Here is an 18039-nt window from a genome sequence, read left to right on the forward strand (position 1 = left end):
TTTTTTTTGTGTTTGTTTGTTTCTTTATGTTTGAAATGTCATTTGAATCATTTAGGTCAGATTAATTGTTGTCCAATCATTGTCCATCCGCAAATAGTCTGGAGCAGCATTCCAGTTGATGAAGCTTGGGACCCCTACATATCCCGATCCTGGTTTTCCAGTGATCGTCTTCCCTTCCCCCTGAGTGGATAGTGAAGCACTCTCTGGCTGCAGGGCACAAAAGAGGGCAATATCCCAGGGGTAGTGCGCTCAAGCTGCCCTTAATCACCCACTGTGGAGGCTGTGTGGTCCAGTGGTTAAAGAAAAGGGCTTGTAACTAGGAGGTCCCTGGTTCAAATCCCTCCTCAGCCACTGACTCATTGTGTGACCCTGAGCAAGTCACTTACCTCCTTGTGCTCCGTCTTTCAGGTGAGATGTAATTGTAAGCTCATGTTAGCAGTGTGGAGTAGTGGTTAGGGCTCTGGACTCTTGACCGGAGGGTCGTGGGTTCAATCCCCGGTGGAGGACACTGCTGCTGTACCCTTGAGCAAGGTACTTTACCCAGATTGCTCCAGTAAAAACCCAGCTGTATAAATGGGTAATTGTATGTAAAAAAATAATGTGTAAAAAATAATGTAATTGAATGTAAAAAATAATGTGATATCTTGTAACAATTGTAAGTCGCCCTGGATAAGGGCGTCTGCTAAGAAATAAATAATAATAATAATAATAATAATGTTAATGTTGCAAAATGAAAAGCAAGAGCCCTCGAGGGTGCTTCAGAGAACTTGGAATATATTACTTAGCTGTTTGGACTTGGTTTTGTAAAATGAACAGGTGTTTTACCTCTTTCAATGAATAGGAGTTCATTTAAAGACTGGAGTATAAAAATGTTTTGCAAATATGGCCCTGCACATGTATAAGAATAGTAAAGTAAGCAATGGAACAATACAATAATGGTAGTTACTGTAATAATACAATAATGGTAGTTACTGTAATAATACAATGTTAGTTACTGTGATAATACAATAATGGTACTGTGATAATACAATGTTAGTTCCTGCAATAATACAATAATGTTAGTTCCTGTAATAATACAGAATAGTGTTTAATTGATTAGTTTGATTGTATTGGTGCGGATGGTTTCTTTTTCCAGTTGTGACTTGTGCGATCCTCCCTATTTCCTAATTACCCAATTCATTATCAATATATCTAAATCTAGGAGTATTGTTGTACACACAGTTTATATATGACTCACATTTGGTCTTCTTTGAAAGCAGACAGTGTTGACTAGAGCCAACATGGTAATCTGTACCAGCTGATGACCAGACAAGTTTGAGGGCAGCACCAGGCAGGCCTGTGTCAGTGTTGTGATCTGCCAGATAGTGTACTGGTGGAACAATGTGCTTCGAGGCAAGCCGCATGACAGCAGGTAGCAATTCCTACTGCTAAACAGCAGCGATGGAAAGTGGAGTGTCATTCACAGAAAGCTCTATTAAACTTCCCAGGAACTACAGGAGGATAACCCTTACAGATGTATCCTGCGATCTTCACAAAGGGAATTTAAACGTCAAGATCCTCTGTAAATATATATTTATTCTAGTCCGACCATGATGTAAATATATCAATTGCGATACAAATGTTGACCTTATTACAATTGAATGCACTTTGGTTGAGGTGGCGGGCAGGGAGGGGAGTGCAACGCTTTCATTAGATGAAACAAAAAGAGGTTTTGCAATAGACACGTAAAACAATTTACATCACCAGTTCATGTTTATTGTGAATCACAATTTACAACCACTGCCACAAAATAAAATCATATACAAAATATGTAACATTTAAATATACAAAATGTCATTCCAAGAAGCACTGGATTAGCTTGCATACCAAGGCAAACATCCAAACCTACTCAAAACAGCACATTAAGCAACAAGTAGATCACAACTTTGTTCAGCCATTAAAAAAAAAAAAGAATAACATTAAGACCTCCAAAAAGGTACAAAAGGATGTACTCAAGCAAACCCTTTACAATGAAAATAGAAAGTGAAGCTCATTTAATCCACACCCCCAGACCCAGACTGGAGCGTAACAAGTGAGCCATATAAACAGGCCAGCCTGGCTTTTCAAGGGCAATATCACACTACAATATTATTATTATTTTTTTTTTTTTCAAATTAAACTATTCACATACTAGTGTAACTTACATTCTGTATTCCACTGTATCTATTCCCCAGTCATAAATCAGTACAAAACAGCAGAAAGAACATATTTTGCAAAATAAAGTGGAATCCCTCGACTTGATCTGTTTAATGTAAGACAGTGTAGCCTGCCAGAGAACCTGGAATAGCTTTGTTTAAGCCGAGCACATGTAAGAGCACCCTTGTGTGAGTGTGAAACCTCCCAGACATCTTAACCCATGTGCACCTGTTGTTGTTCAGAGCAACGCTGTGTATCATTTTAATGTGAAAAACACCTGAGTGACCTCTCGGGGCTGTTAAACATGCCTTCTCTGGTAACCATCTTGGTTTTCCTATTTTACAATCAAAACTGCATTTCTTTTTTTTAAATTCTAATTTAATAAAATGTTTGTTTAGACTTTTAATTGTTCTATTTCTACAAACCAGCTTTTTTTTTTTTTTTTTTTACAATTCAAAAACAAAATTTTTATCTCAATTTCTGTTCTATCAAATTCTGCATTAGACTGTTTTTAATTGAATGGTTTAATTGTTCATTTGAGTGTGTGTGAGTGTGTGTGTGTGTGTGTGAAGCGCCTTGGGATCCTTGTGATGAAAGGCGCTATAGAAATGTGACTTGCTTTTGTAGTGGATGTTCGAAATACAAATACAGTACCACTGTAATAAAGGTGGTCATTTGCAGGTGTTGAAGTGGGGCAGAGTGCAGGTTAATGGCTTCAATCTCGGGTTACAGCAGACATGTTCAGAGCCCTTTCAGGCAATTGGGTTGCTTGAAACTGCTGAGTTTTAAATAAATCACCAGGATGTGATGACTGAAACAGAAAATGACAAACACTGTGAATCTGAAAAAGAAAACAATAACCATATTTCATAGGGGCACATGTTCCTCTTTAACTACCTGTAGGAATTTACAGGTTCAAACTTTCCACATCAAAATGGACTCGGATCTAACGCTATACAGTATTGTGATTTACTCAGACTCACTACACAAACACTGTTGTAGTCAACAAAACAAGCCATTTTATGGAATGAAGACAAATGGAAATGGATCCCAGTAGAAAAAAGTCAAAAGGTTTCTTAGAAGGACACTGCCTTTACATTTCCATCCACTACTGACTGATTATATTATATTATAATACTATAACAATTATAGTACTATATATAGTACTATAAAAGCTACTACAAAATTTGGATTTCCTGATTTTTAAAAAAATAAATTAATTTGTGATAAAAATAGACATTTTACTACAAAGTCCAAATGCATCGGGTCACTCTGAGCTAGTTTCTTCTACAGTCAATCAAGTAATAATTTTTATTAAAAAAAAAAAAAAAGAAAAGAAGAAGAAGAAGAAGAAGAAGAAGAAGAAGAAGAAGAAGAAGAAGAAGAAGAGGGACAATTTGTCAACAGGAAAGTAGAAACACATGTTTTTTGTCCCATCTATCAAAAGAAACGTACATTAATAATGTAAGACATAAACATGGACATGTCATAAGAACTGTACAACAGACAACGGAATGAAATACAACACACATTTCATACACAGAAATGACATTCTTTATGCAGAGATAACCCTGGGCAACCCAGCTAACAAATAAACAGTGCAGTTAAATCACAGGCGCCCAACGCCTTGCTACACATTATGCAATGCTTTGGTTACTTTTATTTATTACAATCAAATTTCTTTAGAAAACTAAAAAAAAGTTTTAAGCGCCAAATAATAATAATACAAATAAAACAAAAACACACAATACCGCTAGTGTTAGAAAAGATTTTAAAAACAAAAACTCAGAAGTATAAAAGAAACCAAATTGAGAGATGATGCGACTGTTTTATTTTTCATGTGATCTTAAATTCCCATCTGCATATCTGCAAAGTTGAAGAAATTGTCCACATCTCTGCAAGCTGAAGCCTTGTTTTCAGACACATAGACCTGATGGGGGAAATAGCAGCATTGAAAACTGAGGGTTCACAACTACATGACTTGTGTAACTCAATTCTACATACAAGCAAGCTTATCATGTCCAGTAAAACCTGTCTAATCCAGCCCCTCCACAAACCAGCATTCTGTATTATTTGCAGTAATATTTGGTTGAGGTCCCCTCTACAATGCAAAAGCGGTCTATACTGGATTCGTCATGATCTGTAAGTCTAGTCTGCCTAAAATCAACGTCAATCCGACTGTGCAGTCTGGAACCAAGTCATCTGATTTCTCTTTTTAAGTTTCTAGTCACAAATGTTGCAGGTATGGTACATCCATCAACTAGTCAGTATTAGTACAGCATGGACTGTAATACTTGATTTAATTTTTAGCATTCAAATAGTTTGTTATTTATACATTTTGTATTCTTATTTTTAGGTACAGTATTAGATTTTACAGTTCCTCTGTATCAACATTATCTGCTCCCTGATTAGATGCTAAAATGTTATCAGCAACTGAACTTTCCATATTGCAAATGAGTTCATTTTTCCAGGATCTCCCAACATAATCAATCAATCAGTCTTACCTTGGCGCTGCTGAAGACATCGCTTGCCATACTGCGGCACGCCTCCACTGCCCCCTCTCCGTTAAACTCCAAAGCTACAACAGGACCTGCAAAAACAGCATCACAAATACAACATGTACAAACAACTAGCAGAAGACACTACAGCAGCAGCATGGCTAAATACAGAATGATCATGAACCAGTCTGCTTCACACGACTACAGAAATGCTAAACTTACTCATCAAATCCGTCAGCCCGGAACAGCTGTTCCTTTTATACAGGCGTTCTTTAACACTCAAAGGTTCTTTCATGTCAACTAATATCAATGATGAAAATACTAAGAAAAAGAACACAGGTTCACTTCCTGTGCAGCGGGTATTAATCCACCTGCTGTAGATGTGCAGCAAAGTAGGTGTTACTGGAAGCACAGGGATTGAAACTACATGGCTGGTTTCACAGACCTTGAATAGCACTAATATTGGACTAATGTTATCTTAGGTAAGATGGTCCAAGACTAGTTCTAATCAGGGTCTGTGAAAACAGACGACACTGTGGTAGCAGGATAACTGGCCTTCACCAGATTCAATGTTAAATACAGAATTCCTGAAAAGCAGAAGTCTACTGGTAAACAAGAAGGCTTGCAATATAATTGCTATTTAAAAGTCAAGGGACTTCTTATCGTAAGACTCCATTTGGGTATAATCCGATAGGTAATCAATCCGGTTTTAAGGACGCTCTGTACAGTGCGTGTGTGAACGCTTGTCTTTTGATGCCTTGGTTAATACCCCATTCAAGAGGAAGTATCTGCCAATTACATTTTCATTGCTTATTTACTGTCAGAAGCTGGCAACTACAATTCAAGACCATCTCCTGAACGCAGGCCGACACACCTCAACAAAGATCACAAAAGTGAATAAATCACACTGTTGGAGTGAGATGAAGCTACTTCCTGTGCCCTTTAATTACAACTCCAGCTTTTTCTAGTTTACCCAGTTATTTTGGGTAATTAAGTAAGCAATGTAAAGTTGAAATCAGGCGTAGTTTGTGTGGCTGTACCTTTTTCAATCAAAGAGGTGTAGTCTTCTGCATTCTGATGAAATACTCTGTTGGCATCTTCTGGTCGCATTGAAACCTCCTTAGTTTGCACAAGAATAAAGCCTTTTCCAACCATCTTTAAGGGGAAAAGAAAAGAAATTGAATACATTTTGTTTACACCACTTTGGTGACAGATTTCATACACAATCAAATGTTATGTGCAAACATTATACATTAAAAATATCTATTTATTTTCAAGTAATTACACAATCTACATTCTAACCCTAATCATGGACTACCCAGCCTAACAAAACTACTGTACCTAGATCACATAATAAATCATTTGCAGCTCTCCAATAGTAACTAATCTTCTGTCCTTTCATTTTCAGGTTTGCATCCACTGCCTATTCCACCCTCGAGGGATTCAGGTTTGCATCCGCTGCCTGTTCCACCCTCGAGGGATTCAGGTTTGCATCCGCTGCCTGTTCCACCCTCGAGGGATTCAGGTTTGCATCCGCTGCCTGTTCCACCCTCGAGGGATTCAGGTTTGCATCCTCTGCCTGTTCCACCCTCGAGGGATTCAGGTTTGCATCCGCTGCCTGTTCCACCCTCGAGGGATTCAAGTTTGCATCCGCTGCCTGTTCCACCCTCGAGGGATTCAGGTTTGCATCCGCTGCCTGTTCCACCCTCGAGGGATTCAGGTTTGCATCCGCTGCCTATTCCACCCTCGAGGGATTCAGGTTTGCATCCGCTGCCTGTTCCACCCTCGAGGGATTCAGGTTTGCATCCTCTGCCTGTTCCACCCTCGAGGGATTCAAGTTTGCATCCTCTGCCTGTTCCACCCTCGAGGGATTCAGGTTTGCATCCGCTGCCTATTCCACCCTCGAGGGATTCAGGTTTGCATCCGCTGCCTGTTCCACCCTCGAGGGATTCAGGTTTGCATCCTCTGCCTGTTCCACCCTCGAGGGATTCAGGTTTGCATCCGCTGCCTGTTCCACCCTCGAGGGATTCAAGTTTGCATCCGCTGCCTGTTCCACCCTCGAGGGATTCAGGTTTGCATCTCCTGCCTGTTCCATCCTCGAGGGATTCAGGTTTGCATCCGCTGCCTGTTCCACCCTCGAGGGATTCAGGTTTGCATCCTCTGCCTGTTCCACCCTCGAGGGATTCAGGTTTGCATCCGCTGCCTGTTCCACCCTCGAGGGATTCAAGTTTGCATCCGCTGCCTGTTCCACCCTCGAGGGATTCAGGTTTGCATCTCCTGCCTGTTCCATCCTCGAGGGATTCAGGTTTGCATCCGCTGCCTACGATCTAACAAGCTCTTCTTATAGCCCGGTCTCCCGCCACGTGAACTATTGTTTGCCTATTTATTTTTGTGGGTAAAAAAATCTGCAGCACCAAGTACTAGGACATTATTAAGAAAATGCTTTAACTGCTGTACTTTGAAATATGTACAAATCCAGGTTTACACTTGTCCACACACAGCACAGTTATATCTTAAAAATAATAATCTCAGTAACTAATAGGAGGCTGTGTGGTCCAGCGGTTAAAGAAAAGGGCTTGTAACCAGGAGGTGCCCGGTTTAAATCCCACCTCATCCACTGACTCATTGTGTGACCCTGAGCAAGTCACTTAACCTCCTTGTGCTCCGTCTTTCGGATGAGACGTAATTGTAAGTGACTGTGCAACTGATGTACAGTTCACACACGCTAGTCTCTGTAAGTCGCCTTAGATAAAGGCGTCTGCTAAATAAACAAATAATAATAATAATAATAATAATAATAATAATAACTGTGCAAGTTTCTCAATGCTTTCCACAATCGGATAATAAATCAGGGTCATGAGGAATCCTTAACTACAGACAATCATTTTAGTGCAGATTATATTTAACAGCTACTAAATGAGGAATAACTGAGTGCCTCAAAACCACTAGATGTTCTGTAAAAAAAACTGCAACAACCTTAAATGTTTTAATAGCACAGTGAAGTAACCTGCTTCTTAACCCAGCAATATGAAGTCATCAATGTAAATCTAACCCAGTGTTGTCTTACAGTATGTACAATGTATACTAAGCATGTACTGTATATGGATGTGCACAGTACATCAAGCCAAGCTGGACTGTGTTCTAGCATATATGTTTTTGGAAAATATAAATGTAATGCCTTATTCAAAATGTCTTGTACAGTGCTCAACAACACAAACAAAATGAAAAATTATAAAAACAATTCAATAAATTGTTCTTGAATACATTAAACATTCCAATAAACATCCATGGGGGCTTACTGGAATGGCCACAAAACCATTTTTATTACACAATACCAAGAACAAAAAAACACAGTAGCATCAGCGTTTTACTCCCAAAGCTTACAGTAAGACTACCATTGATTAGTGATGCACAACTAGAAATACACACATAAAGCTTTTCATTGAAAGCCTTTAACACTGGCCTTGCACTTACCAGGTCGTGCAGAAGAGCTAATGGTCTGTGGAAACAAAAAAGGTCCCACAGTATGACCACAATTCATTTGCAATATTAGGTTGCAGGTCAGAATGAAAGGTGCTGAGCCCAAAGACTTTCCATTATAAAACAGGAAGTCTGTTTGCTTCTCAAGCGGTTTGAGATACAAGGTTAAGAAGCAGTGGTGGGGCCCCAGCACCGATTGCATTACGGATATACTGTAGCAGGACATCAACATCTTCATCTGACAGGAACAGGCTACTGTACAGCCTGTGCAGTGTGCACCCAGACCTCTGATAGGAACAGGCTACTGTACAGCATGTGCAGTGTGCACCCAGACCTCTGATAGGAACAGGCTACTGTACAGCATGTGCAGTGTGCACCCAGACCTCTGATAGGAACAGGCTACTGTACATTGTGTGCAGTGTGCACCCAGACCTCTGATAGGAACAGGCTACTGTACAGCATGTGCAGTGTGCACCCAGACCTCTGATAGGAACAGGCTACTGTACATTGTGTGCAGTGTGCACCCAGACCTCTGATAGGAACAGGCTACTGTACAGCGTGTGCAGTGTGCACCCAGACCTCTGATAGGAACAGGCTACTGTACAGCTTGTGCAGTGTGCACCCAGACCTCTGATAGGAACAGGCTACTGTACAGCGTGTGCAGTGTGCACCCAGACCTCTGATAGGAACAGGCTACTGTACAGCGTGTGCAGTGTGCACCCAGACCTCTGATAGGAACAGGCTACTGTACAGCGTGTGCAGTGTGCACCCAGACCTCTGATAGGAACAGGCTACTGTACAGCGTGTGCAGTGTGCACCCAGACCTCTGATAGGAACAGGCTACTGTACATTGTGTGCAGTGTGCACCCAGACCTCTGATAGGAACAGGCTACTGTACAGCGTGTGCAGTGTGCACCCAGACCTCTGATAGGAACAGGCTACTGTACAGCGTGTGCAGTGTGCACCCAGACCTCTGATAGGAACAGGCTACTGTACAGCGTGTGCAGTGTGCACCCAGACCTCTGATAGGAACAGGCTACTGTACAGCGTGTGCAGTGTGCACCCAGACCTCTGATAGGTACAGGCTACTGTAAATTAAAATCCGGGAAAACACACCTGTTAAAATATTACTCCCCCCCCCCCCCCCCCCCCCTTGACGCCCCATAAATGGAAGCCACCATTTCGGTTCTATTCACTGCAGTTTCCCTGACACTCGCCACTTGAAACACCATTTCTCCAGTTCTACAGGTGTGTGCTCGTCAGCGGCTCATTTGAAAGGGAAGAACTTGGACTAATTAGCTGTCATTTTATGTATTTAAAATGTTATATCCTTTTTTAAATGTTTTATTTTGCAGAACTGCCCCTTTCATTGTCGCACCCCCCTTACTGACTCTCCGCGCCCCACACTTTGCACACTACTGCTATAGACCATGTTTAGTACCGTTCCCATCTGTACTACAGCGAGGTTGGCAATGCTAATCAGATCTAAGCCTGAGCCTTGGCTCTGAGCCTCTGACAACTATTTGTGTTACAGTAACCATGGTCTCCATATCCGTGGCAAGTACCCATGGAAACACTTCAAGCAATTAACATCTATTGCTTTTCATAAAGCTCAAGTCCAGGGAGGTACTCTACGTTTAGAGACAGCGTTCTGCTCTCCCCCTTCACTTGATTTGTGATAAAAGATGTGCTGCTGCTCAAAGAAAATGATGCAGACGCTCCCGAGTGGCGCATCCGGTAAGGGCGCTCCACGTGGAGTGCAGGATGCGCCATATAGTCTGGACGTCGCCGGTTCGAGTCCAGGCTATTCCACTGCTGACCGTGGACAGGAGCTCCCAGGTGGCGGCGCACAATTGGCCGAGCACCGCCCAGGGTGGGGGAGGGCTTAGGTCGACCAGGGTGTACTCAGTTCACCACGTACCAGTGACCACTGTGGTCTGGCCAGGCACCTGCGGGCTTGCCTGTAAGCTGTCCAGAGCTGCGTTGTCCTCCGACGCTGAAGCTCTGAGGTGGCTGCATGGTGGGCCTGCAGTGTGTAAAAGAAGCAGTCTGCTGACGGCACACGCTTCGGAGGGTGGTAGCAGTGAGCTGAGCCTAAAAATAAATTGGCTATACCAAATTGGGGAGAAAATGATAACAATTGGCCACGACTACTAAATTAAATAAATAAATAAATAAATAAAATGATGCCGCAGCATTCACAGATACACGAAATGAAACGCATGCAGACCCACAACAGGAGGAGAAGTTATGCTGCTGCTGAAGGGCTTCCTTGCATGGGATTTTCTTTGTTATCTTTTACTGCAATCTTGCAAATGAATTAAAATAACATACTGAGGTTTTTACCATATCAACACATTTGCCTAATTAGCTACTTGCTGCAACTCCTTTATATTCAGGGGATAAATGCTTGCCTAATAACTACCTACATTGTCGATTATAAGAGTACTGACATTTAGATTCCATTTCATTATATTTACCACTCCACGGCATACTAGTTCAGACATTCCTCAGAAGAACGTTTTATAAGTCTTTATAATTAAAACAATAACCAGGTTATTTGTTCAAGCAGCTCCAGTTGGCCTCACATTTGCACATCCCAAACAAATGAAAGTTAAAATACATTACTGTACATGATATATGGATTTAGTACAGAAGGTTTTTTTTATTTTTATTTTTTTTACAGCATGAGCACTGCAGAAGGTCCTTCTGTGACTGAAGTGATGTTTCGCCTGTCTGTGGTACACACCCTCCTGACCATTTTGCACGTGACCACCGTGGCTCTCCTTGTGGTCAGCAAGCCATGCTTTATGGGGATGTGTTGTTCACATTTACTCAGGAAAGAAGCTGAAAATAATTGCAATGCTCAAATTGCACATACAAGCCTAAATAAATTATTCAAACTAACTAAATAACGCAAAGGTAAGCTGTGTTTTCTTAAACTTCTACGCCTACATAATTGAGATGTTCGTGTCTGCTTGTGGTCAGCTAAATGCAACCTAAAAATAAAGACACCGCTGTAAAGTCCCTGGTCGCTGACACAAAGTGGACGATACACTAAAACAATGGCAATGTCCAAAAGGTGTGACTTCCTGTCCAATTTGGATGCGGTAAATGTAGTTTTCTGAGTTACAGCAGGTAGTGCAGAAGAAACCGTCCTCACCTCAGCCTGTTATAACTCTCATGAGGCTCTTCTGTGCAATAGAGACCTGGAGTGTGGGGGGGGGGGGGGGGTGGGGGCATGGTTTTATTTTCAGTACCTAAGCAATTTGTGTTAAGCACAGAACATCTAATTGTACAATGTTGTATTTCACATTGATGGCACTATCATAGAAACATCATGTCTCTCTGACAGACTGTAGTATTAGCCTCCCCCTGCTTCCTGTTCCTCATACCAATTACTCAGCCCTTCTGTTTAAACATTGCACAAAAGGAACATTGACCAGCTGAAGCTACTTCCCCATATCACACTCAGTGGAGTACTTTGCTGTGCTTAGTTTGCAAAGTTAGTGTCAGATGAGGTCTATGGGGGTATTACTGACTTCTGATTTAATGGTGACTAAACATGGGCAAAAATAGCACAGGGAACCAATATGAGAACACTCAATATATTGAGATGACATTTCAAAGCACTACACAGGCTGACAGACTGGGTGTGGTAAAATACAGAGAACATCCTTTCATTCTTATGTCACCCACCACATTAATACAGCTGTCAAAAAATCTGAGCTCGTATGCAGCATTTGTACAGAATGCTGAATTCCCCTTATCTGAATGTGATTACAAACAGAGCCATTGTGATGCGGTTCTACTCTTCAGTACTTTACTGCAGTGCACCTGTACTATATGAAAACCGGGTTTCCTCACCTCATCGGTCAGTTTCCTTGCATTAGCTGTGGTATAATCACCAGCAAAGAACACAAAGAGGCAGGACTCGTCGCTGTTCTTCCGCCGCTGGCCGCTGGTTATTGGGACGATGCTCCTGCTGGCCTCTGTGGACACCCTGACCGCTTTGAACCCGTCCGTGTCAGGCAGGGGGACGCAGTCCTGCACCGCGGTGTCCTCGGGCAGCAGGCTCCAGTTTGTTTCCCCGGACACGGGTGTAAAGTCATGAATGTTGCTCCAGTTGTTGTTGAAAATGCTCAAGCTGGCGTCTTTGAACTGGAAGGCGAGCTCAGGGTAGTAGTACTGGAAGCAGCCGAACCTCATGCCACTGGAGGACTCGATGATGGGCTGGGTGGCGCAGCTGAGGAACACCTCCATCTTCTTGCAGTCCCTGGTGCGGAACTGCTGGCACGCCACCACGCACTTGCAGTCCTTGCAGTCTCGGAAAAACACACTGCCCTTGACCGGCCCCAGGAATAACCTGCAGTTGGTGCAGTCGTCAATGGTGATGGTGGCCGAGTGATCAAACACGTAAATGTTACAGTTCTCACAGTCTTGAATGGCAAACTGTTGCCCATTGAGCGTGCCGGGCAAACGACCTACAGTTTCATCCTTGAGGCCGGTCAGCATGTAGTCTTTTGGATCAACCTGAAAAAAACAAACATAGGACACAATTACTCTCACCTGTATTCTCATGACATATATTTTATAGTATAGACTAAATGAGCACTCAAATACACACTAAAAATAATCTTCTTCTTAAACCCATTTACAAATGACGGCTGTCTGCAAGGCAGCACAATGCTTTGAGTCAACGTTCTGCATACCAGTAGCAGTTATCAAAACGGTATGTTGGGTTTTGTTTTTTTAAAGAAGAAAGCACTGTATGGAATGCGTGTCATACAAGTGCTAAGCATGTTTTCTAGATCTTGTATTAGATTTGACACTTTAATGCAATCTGTAGCTTTGAAACGAAACCAATCATGACCAATAATAACTGGATATAAAATTCACAACTTAAAGACTTGCATAATCTTAAATGAAATGTGCACAAATAAATTAAAAGTAATAGGATTGTTCTGTAGCATCTCAGCTAAGAGTAACTGGGTCTAGACGTGTGTCTTGAAAAAGTTAAACTTATCTTTAGGCAAAAGCATACAGTAAACTCCGCTCTACCGCCACCTGCAGATTAGCTGTACCCACCTACCCTCACCCCGCTTCCAGAGCCCGCTCCTTCTCCACCTTCGACCTACCCACGGATATCAGGATTGCTCAGTCCCTGACAACCTTCTGGCGTTTCCTCAAGACACCTGTTCAGACAGCATCTGTAAACCTCACAGCTCCTGACTATACTGGACTATATGGCACCCAACTGTACCAGCACTTGCATCAGCTTGTACTTGTACTGAACTGCTCCATACCTTGCCATATTCTACTACTGCTCTTAATTATAACTATTCACTGTATCTTGTACTTGATTTTACTCTTAGATATCCTTATTCACGTTTTTGGTAACTGCTCTTATTTGAAATTGTTCTTTCTTTATTTATTTTATATAGCGCCTTTCATAGTGGACCACATCACAAAGAGCTTTACTGAGGTAGGCTGTGAACTGTGCATTATATGCAGAGTCACTTACAATAGGACATTGATTTAACATCTCATCCGCAGGATGGAGCACAAGCAAGTACTGTTCTGCAGTATATCGATACCTACGGTATATCATGATACCAAAATCCTATGATACTTAATATCGGGGTAAAAAAAATATCAAAGTATCCTGGTTTTTCGATACCATGTTTTTTGTATTTTTTTTTTCTTGAGCTTTTAAAACAAAACTCTAATTGTGTGCTTTAAAAACAATATGAACTAAGCTGACTCATTTCCGCTGAGCGGAAGTGACCAACTACCCTGTGTGTTCTGGGAAAATTCAATTACTGCAGCAGTCATGGCAAATGCCAGAGAGAAGCTTGATGTGGAACAATTTTGGATTTCAGCTAGATGACAACAGCAATCTGGCTGAAGGCGAACAGGCAAAATGTTGAGTGTTTTAAAGAAGTGAAAAACAAAGGAGGAAATGCCACCAATTTATTGAAACATCTTTCAGATCGCCACCCCGATCTCTTTGCCAAAGTTTACTTTTACTGTGGTTTCTTCCGTTCTTTTAGTTTAAGTAAGTGAATCTCTGTGCATATTACTTATGAAAAAGTCACAGCAAAGGTAATACATAAAACAGGAATGTGCTAGAAGCTGATCAAAATGGAGTTCATTTATGCTTGTTTATTTCATCATTACAGTGAATTTGCTAGAAGCTGCAAAAATCTAATTTGCTGACATGTGTCATTAAAACTCTACATGTCAAAAACATTAGCGATATTTTAATAATCTTTTGATTTTGTGTTGACCTGTATGTTAAGTGCATGTATTGTTATAGGTGTGAAAGTCCTGTGTTTTGAATTGTATGCATGAGCGGTGGAAAGACCAGAATGAATACTGACTTCATTGCCAGCATGTTTCCCTAACAGGATCAATGTGACGCTTCACCTGCAGAAGAAAGCTCAGGACCTATAAAGCTTCCGAGTCACACTGCAAACATCTGCCAATGCAGACAGGTTCTGCATGAAAGCAATACAAAGTACAGTTTATTACAGCAGCCAGAGTGGTGTCTTTTGTCTACTTTACATTTTACTGAGACATTTGGCTTGAATATGCTTAAACAGAATTCTGTTCTAATAGCACGTAAGAGGAAGGCATCTACATTAGTGGCCTGTTTGTTTTAGAAATGTAGCATTAAATATAATGCTCAAATCTGAACTTTTCACTATTGAATTGCGTATGTTAGCAGCGTTTTTAGTACAGCAGTTCTTTGCCAGAAATACTTTTTTTTTTTATCCACGAATTAACTAATTATTAAATTATTTGGAAGTGGTCATTTTCAAAATATCTAACACTATAAAAATGTAAAATGAACAGTGGTGCATTCAATAAAGGCGCTCTGTGTGGAGTGCAGGATGCACCCTATAGCCTGGAGATCGCAGGTTCGAATCCAGGCTATGTCACTGCCGACCGTGACTGGGAGTTCCGAGGGGGCGGCGCTTAGGTCGGCAGGGGAATCCACGGTTCACCGTGACCAGCGACCCCTGTGGCCAACAGGGCGCCTGCGGGTCTGCAGCAGAGCTATTCAGATCTGTGTTGTCCTCCGGCACTATAGGTCTGGTGGCCTCGCTGTGGATCCGCAGTGTGAAAAATGACGGATTGGCAGGAGCATGTTTCATATTTGCACAGTGTAGATTCATGGAGGTGTTATGTTGTATGTGACTTTAAGAACATAAGAAATGTTACAAATAAGAGGAGGTCAATTTGGCCCATCTTGCTCATTTGGTTGTTTATTGCTCCAAGCAAGAACCTGATCAAGCCATTTCTTGCAGTACCATGTGAATCAGCTTCCACAACAGTGCTTCATTTTTTCATTCCTTGCGCACATTTTTTTAGCATGTCTAAGATACCCCTGTATGTAAAACATCTGGCCTAGTTATAAAAAGTCTGCTTCAAGAAAAGTATCTCTGTGTTATTTTGTTATATATAAGAATTAAGAGATTCCTTGTAATTGGAGTATTTGAAGCTGACCGAAACACCAGCGTTCTCTTTTTATATGTAAGAAAGAAAGGAAATGGTGTCTTTTCCACAGTGTTGAGCTTTCTTACCACTTTTATAGTGGGTGACAATGACCTTTGAATACACTGGGACTTGTTTTCAGCATAACGCTGTATTAGCCTCTTATGCACTTTGCACTTGCAAAAAAAGGAATTTGGCAGCCATCTAACACGTAATGGACATAAGATCCAAAGCATTGCGATAGTATGGAATATCACGATACTGTGCATGGTATCGTATCGATACTCCCTAAACGAGGTATAGCAGAACACTACAAGGAGGTTAAGTGACTTGCTCAGGATCACACAGTGAGTCAGTCAGTGGCAGAGGTGGGATTTGAACCGACTGGTTACAAGCCCTGGACTTTAACCACTGGCCCACACTGCCACACTCTGATCCGTGTATCATACTTACTATGTGATCTTAAGCAAATATTACTATAAGTAAACTGCTCTTACTCGAACTCGCTCTTAAAATGTAATTACTTACTGTATTGTTTACTTTGCTCTTATTTGAATTTGATCTTATTTTACTGTACTTTATAACTGCTCTTAACCTGTAATGTGATATTCTGTAATGTGATTTTATATATATATATATATATATATATATATATATATATATATATATATCACACACACACACACAATAATAAAATTATTAAAATAATAAAATGAGTCTCGTTATGGTTCTCTTTCTTGCTTGTAAGCAACTGAAGAACCCCTCATAAGACAGTGCAAGAGACCCACGATTAATCCTCTCTACACAATACCAGCACTGATCAGGACGAGCCAGACTTGCATAATGTCTGTTAGATTTGACTGTACGCTTAGTCCCGCGAGTCCTTGCTGATTACACCAGCGTACAGTAACTGTGCATCGTTTTCAACGAGTTCCCAAGCCCGGCTGTGTTAGTCACTAATGATTCGGGGTGTGGCACTCGTCTTTCAACATACACGATTTACAAGGGATTTTATTTTTTTGTTTATTTATTTATTTATTTATTTATTTTATTTTGAAATTAGTCTTTAGTTTCGTGTTCAAGGTCAATTAACATTTTAATACAACCCACATGAACGAACTGTCCGTGAAGCCCAGATCTGACACAGGAATAGGTTAGGGAAACTTTTCCAGGCATCGAATAGTGCCTCTTTCCTGTATTAATATCACTAGTAGTAGTACACGATTAGAGGTTGTGTGTGTAGATCACTGAAATGTAAGCGGGGTTAAACAACAAATAATAAATACATAAAAACACATTTACGATTAATATACAGGTGAAAGAAATGTAATATTGTTCACATGATTCCCGAACTTGAGCGTCAACCACTCTTGACAGCATTTCTGCGGCAGCACGGAAAACGGGTCGAGAGAAGAAGCTGACAAACTTGCGAAGTCAAAGTGTTATTCGATCAATATAGCGGGGAAGCATCAGAAACACGGACAGCACCCATCTGAGGCCTGAACCACTGCATTATAGTCGCATTGTTACATTCGCCTTGTTAACTCGTATCACAATTATTAGTAAACACATTATAAAAAGACAGATCCGCCACATAGCAACTTACTATGACCGCGTTTCAAAGACGACACGTCCTGCCATCGTATAATAATCATCATCATAATAATAATAATATATACACTGCGGATATTTCACACTGTACGCACCTTGTCCCGTTTGTCCCAGCTGTATTGTTTTGGTGCCTCCTCGTCTGTAGTCGTCTCCGCCTGCTCTTTCTCGGGTTTTCTTTTTGATTTCTTTGAGAAAAAGCAACCCATTTTCTGTGTCAGATGTGACTTCCTATTTGAAATGCGAAACAAAACCCCAGATAATAATAAGGTAAACTCGGCTTCGCCCGCAGTCAGTAAAACAGTACGCTTCACGTCTGATAGGTTTTTTTTTTTTTTTTTTTTTTTTTTTACGGCTGCAATGAAACTGCGCGAGCTCTTCCAGTTTCTCTGCCCAAAGAGCCAGCCAATCAATAGCAGGCAATTCGTTACTAGGGAACAGCGAATCATAGGGTGAATAAATCTTAAAACCAACCAACAGATTACGGCAGCGAAATCAACCAATCACACCGAGAGTTTGGACAGCGCCACGGACCTAACCCCCCCGCCCCTTAATTATGCTAATACCGTACAATGTTTTGCTGGGAAAAAAACTGCAAAACATTTTGAAGATTTGATGTATCCCAGTTTAGTAGCGTTTTGGCTGTCATTAACATTTTATGGGAGGCGGAGAAAATAAGCACAAAGTCGGGTGTAGTTCAGTCGGTGGAGATATGGTTAGAAGATGTATTAACATTGGGCTGCATTGCAATCTGACTCGGTTTTTGTTTTGTTAGTAT

General features: G+C 41.2%; 1 protein-coding gene across 1 annotated transcript; it reads right to left on the reverse strand.

Annotated features, from left to right (window-relative positions):
* Window positions 1-1728: 1728 nt before the first annotated feature.
* On the reverse strand, window positions 1729-17682 carry LOC131737810 (protein XRP2-like). Its single transcript, XM_059029461.1, has 5 exons — window positions 17360-17682; window positions 12021-12686; window positions 5714-5828; window positions 4680-4765; window positions 1729-4105 (listed from the first exon to the last, which is right to left on the reverse strand). Exons 1-5 carry the CDS (start codon window positions 17468-17470, stop codon window positions 4022-4024), a joined length of 1062 nt encoding a protein of 353 aa, XP_058885444.1. The 5' UTR covers window positions 17471-17682; the 3' UTR covers window positions 1729-4021.
* Between the last annotated feature and the right edge of the window lie 357 nt (window positions 17683-18039).

This window comes from Acipenser ruthenus, chromosome 8, assembly GCF_902713425.1.
Source record: "Acipenser ruthenus chromosome 8, fAciRut3.2 maternal haplotype, whole genome shotgun sequence".
NCBI lineage: Eukaryota > Metazoa > Chordata > Actinopteri > Acipenseriformes > Acipenseridae > Acipenser > Acipenser ruthenus.